Source organism: Apteryx mantelli, chromosome 6, assembly GCF_036417845.1.
Source record: "Apteryx mantelli isolate bAptMan1 chromosome 6, bAptMan1.hap1, whole genome shotgun sequence".
NCBI lineage: Eukaryota > Metazoa > Chordata > Aves > Apterygiformes > Apterygidae > Apteryx > Apteryx mantelli.
In genome coordinates, this window is record NC_089983.1 from 19,147,213 (window position 1) to 19,163,197 (window position 15,985).

General features: G+C 37.9%; 1 protein-coding gene across 2 annotated transcripts in view; it reads right to left on the reverse strand.

The window, feature by feature from the left end:
- Positions 1–1,367: 1,367 nt before the first annotated feature.
- The window catches only part of NAB1 (NGFI-A binding protein 1), a 57,895-nt gene continuing 43,277 nt past the window's right edge, over positions 1,368–15,985 (reverse strand). For both annotated transcript variants that reach the window (XM_013952206.2, XM_067298945.1), the window contains 6 exons: positions 15,567–15,700; positions 14,525–14,576; positions 9,000–9,110; positions 6,476–6,617; positions 5,143–5,292; positions 1,368–4,040 (listed from right to left, as the gene is read on the reverse strand). In XM_013952206.2, the coding sequence (XP_013807660.1) occupies positions 3,949–4,040; positions 5,143–5,292; positions 6,476–6,617; positions 9,000–9,110; positions 14,525–14,576; positions 15,567–15,700 (681 nt within the window). In that variant the 3' untranslated portion in view covers positions 1,368–3,948. The remainder of the gene's footprint in view (positions 4,041–5,142; positions 5,293–6,475; positions 6,618–8,999; positions 9,111–14,524; positions 14,577–15,566; positions 15,701–15,985) is intronic.

Here is a 15,985-nt window from a genome sequence, read left to right on the forward strand (position 1 = left end):
CGCATAAATTGCTTGTTTAGAGAAAGACACAAGTGCTTCAGGTGAGTAGCCAGCAAACCAAGCTTACACACCAATGAGCTTTTTGGCTGCATGAGAGACAGTTACATCCCGAAATTTAACATTAACAACCATTCTGTAATAAGTGTTTAATCTACTAATGCTTTCCAATCAAGGACCTTACAGTATTAAGCTTCACAGTACCTCGATGAGACACTTGTAAGCAGTAACCTTTCCCCAAAGGGTCACACAGTTAAATGTCTGCCCAGGATGATACAGCAAGTACATAACCTTGCTTCCAGTTCTGGCTTAAGGTCACATTTCTTTGCAGGGATGATAACCTGAACCTGGTAGGTCTGGCACAGGCCTGTGGGCCCTAGCAGGACCATACCAGTCCAATACCACATCTTTTTTTCTGTCATTTCTCTGCCCAGAACAAGCAATACATTTGAAAGTTTTCTGATTGTATTTGCATGCAGTCTGGAATACTGTCAATAAACAACTCGCACCAAATTCTCTCTCATCCTTCCACGTTCAGGCCAATAGTGCTTAGCTCCTTCCTTCCTGTTCCATTTTCCCTTCCCTGATGAGGCCAAAAATAATACTGGAAGAGAAAAAACAGCAAACATTAGGCCATTTGTTCAGGTTTCCTAAACTTAATCTTCTCCAAGTTGGACTGAGAGAAGATAGGAGGGTTTGCATCCTACTCTGAGCCCACCGGACTGAGTGGATTTCCCTCTCTACTTGGAATCACACCTGACTTCTATGCTACCTCCACAGTTTGCAAGCTTTTTCCTTTTCTTTGAAATTTTTAGCCTCTGCTTTGTTCCTCTTCCCTTTTTATACACAATCTCCCATATGGATTCTGTCCTCCAACTCTACTTTATTGCTTGATCCCATACAGAAATGGGCTGCCTTTTAGAAAGCAAGTTGAAACATGGTGGATCACCTCGGCAACTGCTGAAGGCAGCCACAGGGCCGAGCAGCGAGACCTTCCATCTCTTGAACTCCCCAAGACAATCTCTGCAGCCTAGTGTCACCTCCCAGTGAGGTGGTCATGTGCAAATATAAGCGCGTACAAGAGCAAGAGTGAAGAAGGAGATGGCATTAAACAAAACTGCCATGCTGCAGACCCTTTCTGTATTTTATTTCCTCCCTATTTGCCTTGGCCCACTAAATGCCTGCAGGCTCTGCACCTAACAAGGCCACCCATATAGGAGAATTCAACCACAAGACCAGGAAAAGGCTTCCGCCAGTGAGAGTTGCATTTCAAGCTACTCCCTCCTCCCCTACCTCAAGAAAATTAACACATTCCTTTAAAAAAAACTGTTAAAAAAAGAAGAAGAAGAAAAAACCCTGGGGAAACTAAAGAGTTCTCACAGTGAGTTTTATTTTGTAAGCAACAATATAAACATGTGAATAAGAACAGGCATCATTTGCAGGGCTGGCCTTGGATCCAGAGTATCCTGAATCTAGCAACCCTTCAATGAACAGAGGAGGGTAAACCTTCACCTGTGACTCCAGAGACTATGGCCACTCCCATGAGCCACGCTGCAGTCCAAGAGCTTTGTCTTGGAAAGACCAAGCATTGAAGTATTTGCTATTATCAATTGTATGCGCAGTCTCGGAATGTATTAAGCCCCCCTCCTCTCCCTGGGTTAAAAACATCATACAGCTGCAAACCAGTAAAAAAAATTGCTTCCGGCTTATTGACACTGAAATGGCCTGTTGGACTATAAACTGAAATATCATTCTAGAGATAACCAACTGGTTGTGACACAAAGTACTGTATTTACAACTCAAAAATATAGCTGTTATATACTTTAATTTATAGCAAATTTAATACATTAGTGTTTACAAAATAAATTCTGGACTCAACTGAAACAGCGTGCTGCTTAGTAAGTTCTTTTTCCTTCCTCTCACTACAACTGAAAAGACCAGTAAGCTTGAGAGCTGCTTCTGTGGTCCATGCACAACTTTTGATCATAACAGATGTTAAAAAAAGAATATTTCCTGCATCTTTAAAATCTTCTTGATTGACGCATTCTATTACTCAATCTGTACAGTTCAAACCTTAAGCTGTCCTTTAACAAGTTCCATACATGTCTCGTGAAAACTACTCAGATACTAACCAGTGCACTGGCTGACATTACAAACTGAAGAAGTATCTTATCCATATTACTAGCTCGCGCAACAGGAAAAGAGGAAATATAACTACACATTCAATCTCTTATTTCTAACAGCAAAGCTGCAAACTCCATTGCTTAAAGATACTTCAGTAAGTGAAACAGTACCATACAGTTCAAGAAACTTTTTAAAAAAACAAACATTTTAATAGTATAAAAAGTTGTTTACTGGTGTTTCTACTATAAAGCTTTGTTCCACAAATCAAAAGTGATAAAATAATTAGATACGTTTACAGTGATAAGAGACTGCAGTGTAGACATTTCAGCTCACATTTTGCTGATCATTTCAGTACAACATACACTGTGACTGAATCATTAATACATACCTATGACGCAGAGCAAACTGCGGACATGAAGTGCACACCTGAATGGGGATGTTCATCCACTGCATGGTAACTTACTTTCTTCGGCCCTCCCTTACCCCTCCAGAAAGCACTGCAGCAAAAACTGTATTCAGAAACTAAACACATATAACTACTTTGACTGCAGGAAAGCAACTCTTACTGTGGGAACTGCACAGAGAAAAATGGATGCACGTGAACACACCATGGTAAATTCCAAAGTGATATGCCAATTATTTTTCTTTAGATAAAATGACATCTGCAAAAGTGAAAATGTACAAAAAATAAAAACTGTCAAATAAATAATGAATACAGATGTTAATTAAACACAAAGAAATGTACTGGCATACTGTATGCAGTATACGATATATTCATAGAATCATGTGGACTGAACAGCACTTAATAAGGGGTCACATACTAAAGATATAACCCCTCATCTCTCTCCTCCAAAAGATTTTATGGTTTCTGAATATCAAGTGCAACCTTTTACACTGACGCATAAATCCTGCATCACATTTGATCTCTGCCACACCTAGGATGCATTTTATCTTTTTAAAGATCCACAGAGAAGTCCAAAAAGTTATAATGATCTGAATCACAATTTTTGCAGCCTTGTCCATGCTACCTTGTCTCTTGGGTTTCCTACCAAATGAGATTTTATTAATTGTATAGTATCTCAAACAACAGTTTTCCACAATGAAATTGGAGCTGATAATATGGACTCTTCCATACTCTACTTGGCTTTTCCTACACTCCTGAACTGTAGATAGGTGGTATACTACAAGTGTGTTACACAAAGGCTGCTGAAATCGTTAAAAGTGATGTAATGATAGTAAGTGTCAAGTACGTCCGCTATAATACAGGATCAGGGTCTATCAAATGCTATATCCACATAACATTTTAAACCATGAAGTACTTTATGTATTTTCCTTTTTCTACAAATATTTTTGCAAATTTGCTGTTGTGTCACAAGGTTCGCATTCCTAATTCTCCAAGGATTTTTAATTCAAATGTGTAACAACCATATCTACGCTAGGTACATTTAAAGTAGACACTGAAATTTCAAGTAAAATGAACTGTAGCCACATCTACTGGACTCAATACACGTCCCGACATCTAGATTTACTTTGATAAGTTATACAAATACATAATACATTCTTAAATAATGAAGATCCACAATATTAATTTGTGAATCTTTCCACGTTATAAAACCACTTTTACAGGAATGTTTATCTACCTGTATTACTGTTTTAGTTTGCAGTGTCTCTTGCTTTTCTGTTTCCACAGACTACTGTACCAGTTCTTAGGCTTTGGCTATTGAAATCTCTTATTTGAATGAGGCAACACTGGTTATTAAGGCTGTTTTTTTTTCCTCTTCTGAAGTTTCATTCTTTATTATGATACCATTATCCAGAGCAGAATGACTATCTTGTGTCTTCAGGTTCTGTTTTTATGACCTTCCTTTCCATGTTGTTAAAAGCCGAGTGAGGAAAATCCTTTAAAATACCAAGGCCTTCTGTGTTAAAAAGAAAAGAAAAAAAAAGATGTTAAAGAAAATATTGCTTGAAACAAATATATTTTGGTCTTAATTCAACAAAAAGGTCCATGAACTATATGGATACTAACAGTTGAAACAAATTCTGCCTCCTCCTACTGGGCTTTAACCCAGATGGATTATAATCACACTTACGTTACAGTGATGACAGATTTACTTCAGTTCTCTCAGGGAGCAGGCCCTAGCAAAGATGCACTCTTTGCTAGCATTTTGAGAGGGAACTGGTAAACGATCGCCAACTAGAAAGTTCACCAGATGAATAATCAATGGGATTCGGACAGTCAAACCACAGAAGAACTGAGCTAGGACTGCAGTATACCAAACCAGAACACCTAAGGTTCTGCCCAGTCTTCAAAACAACCTCTTTTGCATCTCATTTTCCAAACTCAGGTGGAATTTTATTATTATTCCTAAAGCTGAAGTTGCGAGCATCTCAAGATTTCCTGACTTTATCTCAGTGCACCAGTTATTAAATGGAAATCACTGATACAGATTTCACAAAAAGGATCTTGCCATCTTCTAGCAAACTTAGAATGAGTTATCCCATTGTCAGAGGCAAATTACAGGATAAACAGTGAGCAGAAGTCAGTGAATGGAAAACCCAGTCCAAAAAATTACTGCATTATTTGGTTCAGAGTACAGAAACAGTATTAGATCTTTATAAACCAGGTTAAAAAGTCCTTTTTATAAAGAGCCTGTTTATAATTTGATTGATTTATACAGAGTGAAACCATGGTATAATCAAACCATATTACAATTACAGCAACATAAGAATTTAACAGAGTAGTTCAAGTCAATAGTTCTAACAAGGACAGACATGTGCCAGAACTTGCTCATCTGAACCTAGCAACTGCATTTTCTAAGCTTTTGCTGACTAACGTTCACTCTGTTTCTAGATTACAAGCAACATTACTCTTAAGATATGTCCAAAGCCTTTGTTAAAAGGTTACGCATAAAGCATGTCAGAATAAGCTACGCTCTTCACTCAGAGACATGATGTAGTAAGCTGTTCATTCCAGTCTTGCTAAGAAATTGTGGTTCATTTACAAGGGACAGCACTAACCTGAGGACTGAGACTTTGCCTCACCACTGGGGTAAAGTCGGATCAAGTCACTGCACAGAGGCTTTCCAACATGCTGTTCTCCATCAAGTAAAATGTGCTGTAACTGTCTACTTGGCAGATTTGACATTCGGAGATTCAACGGTCTCTCACCTGGAAGTTGTTCACAATGAAATATTGATGCATTAAAAGCAAAACAGTATTAAAAAAAAAAAACTGAATTAGTGTTTAAGACTCTATTTGCAAAAGCACATCCTAAATTCCAGTTGCTCAGAGAAGATTTCTAGCAAAACAGGGCTTATGCAAGTGTCCTGGTTTGCAGACTATTCTCTTCTTATCAGTCCACAGGCACTATTACAAAGTGACAATCAGCCATACAAAAGTCTCTTATTCTGATCAAAAAGCTCTTTTGAGATCCTAAACAGTCCCACTCCACAGTAGATAAAGGTATAAAGAAACTTGCACAATCAAGAGGAGCTGGATCTGCACACCTAATTTTTCCTGTATACTTGTGTACTGCATTGCTTGACCAATATACACAAATGAAATACTGTGTATTAATGCTTATGTTTATCTATTCCCTTAGCTGCTCCCTCTACTGCTTTTCATTCCTCCTTAAACAAAACTTGCCTTTAAAAAAAGAAACTAAAAAAAGCTTCTGGTTGTACTTCTTGCATATAACATTTTTCTCTCATTTCACAACAGTAAAAGAGAAATCCAAACAGAAAGCACTCAAGCAACCCAAACACTCCTAAAATTAATCCAGGCTAATGAATAGCCAGTTGGTAAATTGCAAAGATAACCACAGAACTATAAGCTTTCTGAAGAATAACAAACTACGAAGATCATCATTATAATCTGCTTACTTCTAAGTAATTTACATAGCCAGCTCCTCAAGTTTTATTCCTAAACTGCACAAACAGGTGAACAAGAAGGGGTACTAACTTCACTATAAGCTTTAATTTCAACTTCCACAAAGTTAAAAATAAATAAATAAATAAATAAAGCAGCAATATTCTGGTCTATTTTCAAAACCTAGGATAATCCTAAAGCCAAGTTCTACCCCCAGTGAGTGCACCTCACATTCCTCCCTCCCCACACATTATCTTTAGGGAAAGCAGCTTGCCCAGAGATACATTAGAGTAACAGAGCAGAATCTGCCTCTGCATCTGATTGCATTATTTACACTGTAAGCACTTCAGGGCAGAGATCTTGTCTTGTCCATTCAGTGCTCAGTGTTGTTTGTGCTGTGCTAGATAAATAACACCAATGACAGCAGTTGCATAATATCAAATGCATTTGCTGGCAGCAATGCCATGCCTGGAAGCTACTGTACCTTGTCCATCAGCATTATCTAATGCCATGCCATTGGGGCTGTGCTCTTCTGAGTTTTGCCTGTAACACCCTGTGGAAAGACGTCTCTCTAATCCAGTCTGGTTGCAAAGAAACTCCATCTGTTTTGCCATCACCTTTTCAGACTGCAAATAAAGCAAAAAAACCATTACCTCTCTATATATGTACACATATATACAGTGAGTCAAAACACAGGGGGGGAAAAACAATATCAGATGATAAGACTAAACAGCCTGGATATACATTTTTGTTGACTCACATGTACAGATGTGTGCTTTACAGTTTCTTCAAAACTATCAAGCAAACAAAATATATTTGCACCCATAGATGTACAGTATGAAAATCTGAGTCACTCAAAAGGACTAAAAATGTCAGTTGCTGTAGTTCAACCATGCAAAAATGCAATGCTAAATTCTGTTCTTCGAAAACACATTTTCTGCACTTTAGGACTGCAGGTTACATGAAGAGAAACACAACAAAAGCAAAAGATAATGTCTTAATTTTCCAGTTTAGCTCTGTTCAAATATACGTCTTCACAAAGTATTCCAAGAGCAATGGCAACATCTGCTAAAGAACTTATGCCAAGATTTCACCAGACATCTTGGAATCTTTATTTCAGGAAACAGCACTATACAAGCTTAAAAATCTGCCATCCTGAAAGTGTAGGATGACAGTATGTTTGTGGGGGATAAAGGTGTGAAACGTCTGTCTAGAAGAAGAACAAGACCTATACACCTCTAGAGAGTGAAATTAAACAATGCAGTGCAACGTGGGAGGAAGCGGCGTCTGAATGTTTGTCATTGACTTTAATGCCAAGAGAATTTTAACTTTCAATATAATCTTGTTCTTGAGAATGTAAATAAGCATCTTGCAAAAATAAAATCACAAGTAAAAAAAGTTGATGTAGAAGAGCCACAATGAACAGAAACAGAAAGTGTACAAAATTAACACCTAAGGATAATAAGAGAAGTTTCATTTCTCTTTCAGGTATTTTCATAATACGTAGCAGAGATGCCTATTAAAAAGAAACAATGGAATTCTGCAGAGCACTTAACTTTTGGGGAGAGCTGATGAAAGCCCTGACTTCCCATGGAAGTCCGCTTGCTAAGCATAGCTCACCACCTTACAAAACAATGACAGCATAGCAGACCAGCACGAATTCAGCTTCTCCTGCACAGTGATGGCCCTGAGAACAGGGTAATGACTTGACTGATGCTTACTTACTCCGATTCAGAGGTCATCAGGTTCTGCAGAAGAACACTGAGCCCTCAAGCTTGGTCTTGGGAGGTAGGTAAAACAGTAAACTACTTTCAAATAGTTTACTTTCAAGTGTGCTTTAAGTTTGCTATTCTCTGTCATGCCTATTGCTACTTTTGAACTGTAAAGCATTTTTATTAAAAACATTAAAATTCTCATTCCTGTTATCTATGTTGTTTAATTGGAATAACAAAAAAAAACCCAAAACAAAACCAAAGCATTCTAAACTGCAATGATGTTTCCGATTACCATAAAAGAAACTGTAGAGCTGCAAATATACAAAAGCTTAAAATAAATTTCTATCCCACTGTTTTGTAACAATGGCCAATGAAAACTTTAAAGCATACGCAAGATTAAAACAAGCTTGCAAAACACAAGTTTATTTAGTCTGTTATGTGACATCAGAACATGTAGCGCAGTCATTTTTTCCACATATCACAATGAACAGAATTTGCATGACTGTACTACAGCACTACTTTGCAATACAAGAAGATAAAAGGAAAGATAACATATCTAGTCTCAGAAGGCAGGAGTACAACTCCTAAATGTTATCTTACATGAAAATTTGGTGATTATATTTGCCCAAATCAGCTATGCAAAATAAATTTGTTGCAATTTAACAGGAAATCCCTCCTTGGCAACAACTGACAGTAGGAAGATAGGAATTGTGGTTCAAGGCAGGGATACACTACAGAAAAGAAAAAAATAGAAACTGTTTTTGATGAATAAAAAGCTTTCTGGGTATTTTGAAAACACTGCACTTCCACCAGGCTGGATGTTATTTAGAAAGACAATTTATCCTCTCAGATCCAGAGGGGTCCACCATTTCCTAAATACACTGACCTTTCTTCTTACAGGAAGCATCAGAACTGACGACTCCAAGATCACCTACTCTATTTATTCCACTAGACTCAACAACTTGAACTTTCCATTTATAGCTAAAAACACAAGACAGACAGTACACACTGTACTAATAGTACCCTACTTGCTCCCAACAGCCAATCACGTATTTTTCCTTTCAAGCCTACTAGACTAGATCCTTACCTCCATAGGACAAACAAGGGTAAAGCTGTAGCCCTGTCAGAACAGTTTCAGAAGGTAAATCTAAATTAAACATGCGGCAATCACAGCTAACCTAGGCAGCCTTTGAAAACTGAAGGTAGCAACTTTAGTCATCAAAATAATACATAGAAATCATTGTACAAAGACACAGCCTCTATTATTCACACAGTCTCATCTAGCTGATTTACCTGGGAATTAAGAGCTGCTGAGTCTTCACTCTTTCCTTTAGCCAAAGCAAGGGGCGTTTTGTCTTGCTGATAGAGTGTTTGGACCGTGTCCTGGAAGTCAGAATAACCATCCTAGTGAGCAAAAGAAGAAACCGAACAGCAAGAGAGACATTATTATTGATTTTTCATGAAAAAGAGTATTCCTGAACTTCTGTCAAAATTTTGGACTGGAATTTAAGTGACTGTGCTATACACTTCATTTAGGTTTGTATATAAAATACATACAGCCCCTTCTACAACTAAGATATAACTAACACGGCATACACAATCATATCTCATCTCTCACAGTTACATGTAAATCCAGACTATTGTCAACATTGCCATCAAATCATTCAAAGCCAGCCTTGCCAGGCAGATTTAGGCCAACGGTTTTTCTCCTTCTTTACATACAGCAGCTTGGGAGTTCTTAAGAAGTCAAGTTTATATGTAGTCAAGACTATAGGGCAGCAGCTGGATTTACTAACCTTATGAAACTGAGTGAGGCCTCACAAAATTCAACATGTTTCACATAGAAACTACACTGGTATTGCAGCATGGAATACCACCATTTTAAAAGTATAGTAGCAAAACTTTACGTACTATGGGAAATCATAATTCAGTAATTCTTTCAGTCTCAAATGGTTATGACATGCAAATCTCTTTTGCAGCTTGCATATGCACAAATGAAGTTCCCATGAAAGCCTGCTAAACTATTAAAATAAATTAATTGTTGAAGCAAAGTTCAAGATGAGAAATCTATCCTGTTCAGTTATGAAAGTTCACATAAAGCACAGGAACACCCATAAGCGTTCACAAAAGCACAGTCTGGGTGACTGTTAAATTAGGAGAGGAAGCTAGAGATCTTAAGAGAGTGCCAAACCCCAAAACAGCAAGATTCATTATCGAGGAACACTAGACCCAAGGCATCAAATTTATGCCAAACTACGTACATTTTTCTTTGGATTCTGAAGGCACATGAATGCAAGGAATAAGATCTTTGACAATAGCTGATGAAATAGGTTACATTTGAAGATGACGAAAAGCTATCTTCCAGAAAACACACGTGAAAAGACACTACAAGGTCTATGCAGTTGGCAGGCTCCACACTGACCTGTACAGTGGTGGTCAGACCTTTGTCAGCCCATGCCTCAATAATGTAATGCCAGTGAAGTTACCCTCCACGTTCAAGAAAATAATCTGCCTGAACACTGTATATTGCTTTTATCCACCCAACATATTCTCCCCAGGGAAAAATAAAACATGATAGCTATGTAAAACTTCATAACCAGGTAAACTACCACAAAGCCTCATCTTCTAAAAACAAAGACTTTGTAGTGCATTTCCATAAGCACTGACCACTTTCACAGTTAGACCTGAATTTGTTTGGGAAAAGAGAATGATTATGTGTAGGAAGATGAAAAAGTGAATACACAAAAACCTATCACTCAGGATCATATTTTTGCAACAAATCATGTAATGTGGCTCTTGAAAAGGCATCTATGATCACATGCCTACACAAAACCAAAGGCAGTTTCCTAAAAGCAGGCCTCACAGCCTGCTGGTGACTGCTGCCTGCGACTCCTGCACACAGCTCTTTGATGACAATGTAATTCTGTATCATCTTCTCAAAGATCTTCCTGGTCACTGGCCCTTCTCATTCCCACTGCCCCGTCAGCAAGGACTGATGACTAACAGGTTGTGCTGGGCGACCTGTCCTGCACCCAGTTTGTCTCCCTGTCCCTGCTCCCTCCTAGGTCAGCAGGGCCTTGCCGCATGCAGTGAAGCATTTGTATTTCGCCATGCTGCTGGCTCAGTTGTTTTTCAAGTGCCTTCTTACAGCAGATGTTCTCAGTCCCACATGTGCTTTTTCGTTCCCTCTAATGACATTTTTCCTATGCAAACAGGAGATTCTACTGCTTCTGCTGTTTTCCTGAAGATGACAGAAATCCCACATATACTGGTACTGGTATTCTTTTCAATCTCCTCAGCAATGATGGAAGTAGGCATAGGCCTTTTCTCTCCTCTCCCTCTATTCATACTGGCACCAACGGGAGCTGTTTCCTCACAACCTCCACTTTGATCTTCTGTTCCTGTCTGTGTCCCCCCACTCCCACCAAGCTTTATGAAATTGACTTGCGCAAGCTCTCCCCACTCCTCTGCTCAGCAGAAAGGAGATGCCAACACACCACTGGTCCACGGAGAGCAAGAATGTTTTTAGTTTTCCCTTCCTTTGCTCTCTTTGCTGTCAGTACTGTATCTGGAAGGGTAATCTCTTCATTCATAATACAAAGCAGCAGTAATGATGGTAAGTAGCCTCTCTCTGTGCCTTTTGCAAAATATATCTGTGACTTATTTTGCTTTCTGAGCTGGTGCCTCAACAGCTCGTCACTCTGAGCAGTGCCGGTACTGAGTCACCGAAGATGACAAAATATGGGATGCCCCCGCCCCACTAAATCCATGCGAAAGAGATGGCTGAGCCATAGAGGAAACACTGTTTCCATCCCTGTTGTTCTATCCTGCTCTTTGTCCAGAATGGATTTAGGAACTGCAACTCTTTGCTCTCTGTCTGCTTCCGACTCCTAATTCATTCCATACCTTATTTCATTACCTCTGCACCTTTAGTCTCTGCGATTCTGTGTGTGAATCTGTGTTTGCCTGGAATTTTTTTCCTTCTTCTCTGTACACTTCACTCCCACAACTTGCCCACCCACTGTATGAATAAGAGGGGGAGAGCACACAGGGGAAGAGAAAGGCTTTTACAGGTAATTTGATGTAATTCATGGCATATTGTTTCTTTGTAATGCTTGTGTGAGTTTTGTAGTCATGAAGAGGATAAATTTACAATGGTGGCTGAAACCCGTCAGTGTTTCAGCTTGCATACAAAGCCCTGCTCAAGTATGACCTTCAGAGTCTTTCTGGAGGATTTCTTTTATTATATTTTAGGAAATTGACTCCTCTTTTTAAAGTAATCTTTTACACTTAGGCAAACAGGGTGCAAAATCTTTCCAAATTCAAGCACTAGCATTTTAGACCAAGCTTTGCAGAGACATTAGTGACTAATGGCCAAAGGAATGGTGAATCAATATAAAGTTCAGCCTTGCCTTAGAACAGAAAGGCAAAACGACCTTAATTTAGAAGAAAAAAAAAGAAAAAAAAAAGAAAAAGCCCATTAAAGCCAGTTACAACAACAAAAATCACCTGTATTCAGATCCTCTGCATAACATCAGCATCACAGTGAGCTACTCGGACAATGTGAAGAATCACAGCTTTCAAAACACTCAGACAGTATTTCTCATCCAGAACAGAAACATTCTGTAGCATTTGCTACCACTTTTGTTTTACCTCCACCTTTCTAAAAAAAATCCCCAAACATAATACTAACGCCATAACTTTTTTTTTTTTTTTTTGCAAAGTGCAACCCCCAAAAACTGAAACACCACATGCAAAAGTAATCTACTGTGCAACAGCCCCCTCTTAAAAAAAGAAAGAAAGAAAAAAAGTAGCTGTCTCACTCCTTAGAAGATTCGCAGATTTGTAGGGAAAAAGGTGTTTATAATGACACTAGTGATTTTATAGTTAATAAGTCTATACCACTGAATGATTTATTTAATTTTCAATTTTTTATTTTGGAAAAGAGTTCTGAAATAGTCAGTTGTACAATTATGCTAAAATTTTACTAAAAAGATCATAAGCATGTAAAAACATTGCTGGTAATTTTAGGTTTAAAAAAAAAAGTAAACATCCTTCTCAGAATTACTGAGCTAGAAAGAGTGCCTTAGAAAAAAATGGGTATTTAAGATATCACCATTCAGAAAATAAGAGAATGCATGCTCCCTACGGTTGTTCTAATCCTCTCCCCACTCCCCCCAAAACCTGAACTTTCAGCTTATTTTTTCAGAGCTTTAATTTCACTTTTCTTTCAACAAAGATCCTACAGAAAAAAAGCACCTCCCCTGCAGCGTGTCATTTTAGATACTCGGTCATCATCAATTACTGAACAAAGGAAAAACTTCTTAAAGGTGAAATCTATTAGGCTCTGGAATATCAAGCAAAGGAGCAGCAGCTCCCCATACTAGATTGGGCAAAAGAGGGAAGAATCACGCGACCATCCTGCCATGTATTGGTCAAGGCGGATAATGGTATGAGGATGGATTAAATCACTTAATGCAGCTTTTCCCAGCTCTCTTCCAGACTGAGGAACAAGCATAGGTCAAAACAAACCCCCAAAACTTCTAAATCACATTACAGAATTATTATCAAAGCTACCAGGGAACCCTCAGCACACATGTATAATTTTTATTATATAAGCTCAGAGTACAACTGTACACAAACTGGTGGAACTTAAAGAAAAAAAATCTATTCATAACTGGCTTTTCAAAACTAACTACCTTTTCTGGGATTTGCCACGTGGAAAAGCCCTTGTACAGGTAACAAAGCGCTCCACTGCCAAAAAACAGTAGGCCTTACATTTGGGGCATCACTTATCACAGAATGAGTTAGATACAAGAAACATGTATTCCAGAATACTACAAACCTTTCCTCTGCAGCTAAACAGTAAAGAATGTATCACATATCTGTGTGACATGCAATTCCAGCACAGGCCTACTATACATACTAATCTGCATTTAATATAGATTTTTTGGAATAGATGGTACTTTAAAAAAAAAAAAACAAAAAAACCACACAACACTACAGATGCATTAGACACTCATGTAACAGTGAGAGGATAATTAGTTTAAAAAATAATAAAATAAGGAACATCTGCTTTTTACGTAAGTGACAAGGCCTCAAATTTACTTTCCAGCAGTGGAAACTCAAGAAATAGTTATTTTACACATATTCTGATCCTGCACTCCCAAAAAGAATCTCCCAGGAAAACTTGCATTTCCCTAAGCAAAAGTTCATGCAGGCGTACATATTAGCTGCTGTCTATACACATCCTCTTTATATAAAAATGAATTACAAAAAACAGTAAGTCAATACCTACAAGTCCGACAATGTATGTTTACAAACAGTTTTTAAGTTAGCTTTTGACTTCTCAATATTATGGGCTTTAGAATTTATAGCAGCAAGAGATAGCCAATATGCTGCCATTAATCCCTACCCAAAACACTCAGGACTCTGCATGATGAAAAACTAACCCAAGCGATTAAAAAAAATACACTGATTTCAAAGCAATAGGCCTTACGGGAAGATATTTCCCATAAGTTCTTGAGTTTATTCCACTGCAGAAAGTCAATCAGTCCCATTCCTACCCCTCCTACACACTTGGAGTGCAAAACATTGACAGTAAATTTACCATGAAGCAAATTCTAATCCTAATCTTTACCCTTTCTCCTGCAGGTTTTTTCTATAAGCATTTATATTTCCTGAGACAACGGTGATGCTTGCACATCACCTCTGTCAGATTTTTTCCTGACAAATTTCTTTAGACAGATGCCCAATCTTCAAAACAAAAATCAGGTTTTGCAAGCATAGGTCAAAATGCAGGAGTCACAATACTGTACCTCTATCTTAATTCTCTTTGGTGACAATTCATCCCTTTCTCCACATTTAGATCTAGAAGAAAAGACACATACACTATCAGTAAACAGCAGATTAACCCTGACCATCAAAAACAAGCATGTAAAACAGTCAAAACAAAAAAATCATGTGAGAACAAGGGAAATGCACAAAAAAAGCCTCAAATTCATTTGGACTTGGCAGTGAAAAAAATCACTCAAGCATAGAAGTTATTTTCAAAAGTGTCCGAAGATCCATGTACTCTTCATCTGAACAGAAGGGAAATCTACTTGAGCAAAGAGAATTACAGAAACGCCTTTGGCTCTGCCTACCCTGAATGAGTATACATTTACATTAATTGACGCTGAAGAATGGAGAGGGAAGGAAAAAACAAGAGAGTTACTAGAACTGTACAAAAATATATTTGAAATATATTATACTAAATGTTAACATTTAACAGCAACACATAGAAAGTATCAGGACTTTTCATTGTATTCATTAATTCTAAAGTTTTAATTGATTAAAAAAGCTATCAAGCCTTTGTTACTTTTTTGGAAAGCAGTTCACTGAACGTTAACAACTGAAATTAGGACTCTGTTTCAGTTCTTTTAAAGCAAGTTTGTAATACACTCCCTGTAACCTTAATCTTTTTCATTCCCTGGAAACTAACAAGCCAGATCTGTACATGGAAAAAAAACAAAACAAAACTATATATTCAGAAGCTTTGGCTACTCTGTCCATTTACATTAACTCTGAAGTGAACAAATGCCTTAAATACTTAAAATGCCAGCCTCTCAGATGCCTTTCAGCATGCTAGTTCATTGCAAAACCTGGAAAGCTAGACAATAAATAAAAAAGTAATTCAAAATAGCTAATCTTAGCAGTTTGAAAGCTTCATGACTTACATAGCACTTTCCTCCCCTCATCAGCAGAGCACTTTGCTAGCTACAGAGCAAGAAGAATGTGTCTCTACTGCTTCAAAAGAAATGCTATCAAATTGATCAGTTCACTGAAAGTAAAAGTCCCTTGAGTTAATTAAAACCTTACTTGGTGGTCCTGTAAGTATACTTGTACGTAACTTCTCGAGAGATCTGCCGAGCTAGTGCGAAGAGTTCATCCCTCCTGGTCAACAACGCGTTATCTTTTACACACAGCTGAGCGGCTGCTTCATTAACTGTGAGCTAGGAATTAAGCACAAAAACAGAGATTCATGATCTTGCAAACTTTCACCCGTCGTGCTTGAAAATGTACTCATTCTTCTGAGGTAATAAAAGATTTCAATGGCAAGTAAAATTACTTAAAATTGTATACTAAACCCTGGAAGGTTTCTTCAATCTATGTGTATCCTTAATAACAGAGATAAGCCTCTGGAAAGAAAAAAAAAAAAAAAAAGATATACACATAGCTGCTGCTCTTAACATCCTTTGAAGTAAAACGTTGTTGTAAGGCTCACTCAATGTGCACTG